The sequence below is a fragment of the Theropithecus gelada genome, chromosome 3 (genome assembly GCF_003255815.1).
Source record: "Theropithecus gelada isolate Dixy chromosome 3, Tgel_1.0, whole genome shotgun sequence".
Lineage (NCBI taxonomy): Eukaryota > Metazoa > Chordata > Mammalia > Primates > Cercopithecidae > Theropithecus > Theropithecus gelada.
In genome coordinates, this window is record NC_037670.1 from 167,019,363 (window position 1) to 167,024,241 (window position 4,879).

Consider the following 4,879-nt stretch of genomic DNA (forward strand, 5'->3'; position numbering starts at 1 on the left):
AGAAAAAAAAGGAAAGAAGTAGGGATATCCATAGGTTTGGCCATTTTTATATTTAAGATCTATGTGTATATATGTGTGTATGTATATATATGTGCACACACATACATACAAATGTATACACACACAGAGATGCGTGTGTGTGTGTGTGTGTGTGTGTATGTAATATCCCTTGGAAGAAAATGTCATGATGACTACATGGCTTAATGGGATTTATTTATGAGGAGAGTTTTTCTAAAAAGAAATAGAAAATTTGAATTCTATTCTAAATCTTTACTTGGGACTTCCCAGAGAGCATTTCTGACCCTACCAACCTACGTTGTGGGTGTATTTGGCAGCCCGGAGTGCAGCAGACAGTTCTTGGGCCCGTACCTTTGCGAGTTAGCCTGGAGATGCCTGCAAACATGACAGACTCTTGGTGTTGTTCACTCTCAGTCCGGTCCTCTCTGGAATGTCACAGACGACCATCGAACAAACAGAACACCAACAACAAATGTTTGAAGTGCAAACCTGAAGACTGTAAATTTTGGCATTATAAGATATGAAAGTTTGGAGAGCTACATTTAAATGAACACGAGGGGAAACTGAAACAAGAAAAAAGAGAATGTCTGAAACCATCAAGTAACTTTCATAAAAATTGTCAAATAATATATCTAGAAATGCCTCACACAATCACTGAAAACAAAATGGAAAGTCAAACAGTTGATCAGCTCCTCCTAAAGAGATTTTTAGTGATGCCAAAGATGGATCTGCAGGAGTGATCTGGAATGCAGCATAGAAAATTAAAAGTGAAATATGAAAGACAATAAGAACAGGGAAGAAAAAAGTGGATATTTCCCATATATTAGAATATGCATATTTTTCATTATTTCCCATTTTGAATTGCATATGATTGCAGTTCCAAACAGATAAAATAGGTAGAAAGTTATGGGGTGATATTTATGAGATGTTAGCTGACAATTCTTTAGAGGTGTTTAAGGACCCAAATTCAGAGTTTCCAGAATCAAAATGAATCTCAAGTAAGACAAATAGTCAAGTCATAGGGAAATTGTAGAACATGAGATACAAAGGGAAGACTTTGAAAGCAATCAGAAAGAAAAGAGAAATACCTCCCGTAAGAATAGATGGAGAACAAGAGTAAGTCAAGATAGTGGTTAAAAATAACAATTAGCTCAATTGTCATTCTCCTTCCTTTAAGGTAACATTGATTGAAAATACTTATTTAAGTGGAATATGAAAAAAGACCGCTGTGAGTTTCTATCAAGGTATCTTTTCTGAGTTACAGTTAACAAAGGTGGGAAGCGATCCCAGAAGAAAGGCATGAGGGCAGTTCGTGAGGGAACCCATGCAATGGAACAGTCCCGTTGGGCACGTGTGACTGGAGGAATGAGGGAGGCTGGGTCATGAATGTGGATGGCACAGGAGACCTTGACTTGCAGGAAAGACAATGAGCTCACCCCTTTGTGCCCTATGTTAGGGGCAGTGTTGGTGCATCCTACAGGACATGCCCAGCAGACAGAAGAGCAGCTGTGGGATGAGAAGATGAACTCAGAGATGCAGTGTGAGGCCTCTGGGTCCAGACAGCTCTGGAGGCCAACGCGATGAGCCATGCATTGATGTTAAAATGGAGCTTATAAATATTTAAAGCCTCACCCAAGTGTGTTTTAATATAAATGCTGTGACCCTGATGTCCTGGGGATTGAGAGAGGAAGTGATGTCACTGTGGGAACTGCCCTGTGGGGACAAGGACTTCCGTCATCCTCTGCTCCTGCTCACGGTGACACTGATCTGGTAACACCCCCGTCCTGGTCTGACCCTGCAATGGGCACCAGGCTCCTCTGCTGGGTGGTCCTGGGTTTCCTAGGGACAGGTGAGTCCTCAGAACACCAAGTAGTTTCATTTAATTTCTGTGTGTAGGCGTGTGTGTGTGATGACTACAAATGTTTTCCTTATTCTGTTGCCAAATTCTACTTCCACAGATCACACAGGTGCTGGAGTCTCACAGTTCCCAAGATACAGAGTCACAAAGAGGGGACAGGATGTAACTCTCAGGTGTGATCCAATTTCGGGTCATGAGTACCTTTCCTGGTACCAACAGGCCCCGGGGCAGGGCCCAGAGTTTCTGACTTACTTCCAGAATGATGCTCAACTAGACAAATCAGGGCTGCCCAGTGATTGCTTCTCTGCAGCGAGGCCTGAGGGATCCGTCTCCACTCTGAAGATCCAGCGCACAGAGCAGGGGGACTCAGCTGTGTATCTCTGTGCCAGCAGCTTAGCCACAGCGTGGCACGGTCGCCTCCTTCCTGTTCACAAACCTCGTCCTTCTCTCTCCTTGCAGCTACTAGAGACCCTTAACAGAGGCCTCTCTTTAATCCTCACATTTCATGGGAAAGGAGTAGATTTGGACATCAGCTGTCCTTTGGGTAGAAAGAGACCACAGATTCATTCCTGAAACACAGTGAATACAAATGTAGGTGGTGAAAACAATCACGGCCCACTGCACTCTAGGAGTCCTTGGAGCCAGCTCACTTCTCCAAGTAAACAGTGGGTGTCTTAGCCTTGGCCTTCAGGGCAGACATACACCTTCTAAAGGTATTGGAGGCTGCTGTGTTGCCCACATCCATGAGGTTGACAAGGGCAGAAAACATGCCTCTTCTTCATATGTTGGGACATCTGGCATTTGGAAGGTCTAAGGCAGATCTTTCTTCTGAAGCCTCTTCTATCCCTGTCACCTTGGAAGTTTCTGCAACAAAATATCAAACATCTCTTCCTGTTTGAAGTAAAGGTCTTTGCAACTTTTGTGATCCTTACTTGATAAATACAATCATGATAACAATATGACTTCATTTCTTCTGCCTACTTTAAGCCACATGTATCCTTTATTTTGTTTCCATTTGCCATTGCTGCTGTCCTGATAGACAGAAGCATGCATTCACCACTGCTGCTGGTTCACCTTGACTCGCTCAGGAAATCTAGTTTCTAGACTCTGAGTATTTTCACTGCTGTCCAACTCACTTGATTTGAAATAATTTTCCTGAGGTCTTTAACTCAATAAGTGTTTTATTTATAATATTGATCCTATTCCTTTTTATTTTATTTATCATATTATAAATTGTTATATAGTACTTGTTATAAATAGAAGTACAATGATTATATTGCCATAGAATCTTCCACCTGTCTGTGGGTGATGCTGCAGTTTGTATCTATGAAATCGAATGCACTGGTCAGAGCTGATGTGATTACGGATCATGGATTCCTGAGAGTCCTCGACATCAGACCACTTCTCCAAGTGTGGGACTCAGTGTCCCAGATGAAAGAGGGGCCCTGAGACTTTCATATCTAGGTAAGGCATCGTAGTCCTTCCAAATTCACTGACCAGAAATTGTGGTGGTACAGACCCCAAATTTCTTTCCCCAAAGAATGATGGTCTCCGGGAGGGAGTTTCTCTGGACCCATCTTTATTGTGCCATCATGAAATCCCTCCTTGCTCAGGTGCCCTGTCTCTTCTGGGACTGAGTAAGGCCAGGGCAAAGATTGGAATTCCCTGTCTTCCTAGACCTTTTCTCTAACTGCTGCCACCTTCCTCCATGTGACTCCTGAGACACCTGGTCCTAATAGTGGACAAGCTCTGACACTAAGGCTGAACAGAACACCATCCACAGTTCTAAACGGTGCTGCAAGAACATGTTGCAAAAGCAAGCAGGGCTTCCAATTTATACTGAGAATGAATATGCAAGAGGAGCAAGGAGCAGACGTTACTAATGAACAAATAGGAAGGAATAGGGTTTCTACTCTAAAGGAATCATTCTGTTGTCTTAAGGTAAGTAGGAGAAACATTTCATTGCAATTACTTCAAGTAAAAGGCAAGCAGCTGCCAACCAACCAGCATAATCCTTTGCTCTGTGATCTTGGCTGCTTCAGAGGACTCAGAGATCATTTTTCTGCACAAACGTCCCTTTGTCCATTCCAAGACCCAGGATCACACACTCTGATCCTATCATGAAAATAATCAGGTGTGCTATAGTTGCTGTGGCCTCATTTTTAGTGTGTTGAGTAGGAAGCATTGAAGAACTTTGAAAGCTTTGCTCTTGAGTCTAGGGATGTGCTGGAGTCAACTTGTATGACTCAGAAGAACCAAATAGGCATAACTGTCACAGCTCCCTATTGAGTGAAGCCATGCTGGGAGATTGAAGTCTGCAATGGTGGGGATGCTGGGACAACCAAAATTAGGAAATGCTACCAGCCATGCCCCCACCTTCACAGACACCCAGTTTAGCAGCACATCACTGGAGTATTTTCTGATGTCCCTGTTATACCATGTCTTGTGGGGCCAAAAGGGCTCTGAATTCACCTCCCCTCTACTCTTGTTCTTAGAAGCCATCATCTAAGTGCTCCTCAATTTTTCCTATTTCTATTCAACTCCCAAATTCTCTTGCTCTTTAGCTCTGTGTTTCCTACAAGCATGCCAGTCTGGAACATGGCATGTATTTTGAATGTAATTAATGGTATCACTGAACCAGTTCATTATTCACAAATTATCTTTCCTCACATGGAATATTCAGATGCTGGGGTCATTGGGAACAGAGAAGGCCAAGTAGCAACTCTAGGTTATGAACCACGTACAGCCCCGCTATTCTTCTGTGGCAATGACAGGCATTATAATAAGGACTATTTTGCTTTGGAAACTAAGCAGGTCCACACCAGTTAGGAATGATTCTGCTTTTACTTTAGGCTGAGAGATCAGAAGGATCACAACATAACTATTCTCCTCTCGAAGACTAAGTATGGCCACTCTCCATCTCAGTCCCTGGATGCTGTCCAGAGCTCCCTGAGAATCTCTGCTCTGGGGGCAGAATCACCAAGGTTCATCCTCGCCAGCTCC

The 4,879-nt window shown here is 43.2% G+C and overlaps 1 gene segment (V, D, J or C); it reads left to right on the forward strand.

Annotated features, from left to right (window-relative positions):
* Positions 1-1,818: 1,818 nt before the first annotated feature.
* LOC112621716 lies at positions 1,819-2,449 on the forward strand. The segment is given in 2 exon segments: positions 1,819-1,867; positions 1,977-2,449. Coding segments are annotated over 2 exon segments (522 nt in total).
* Positions 2,450-4,879: the final 2,430 nt, after the last annotated feature.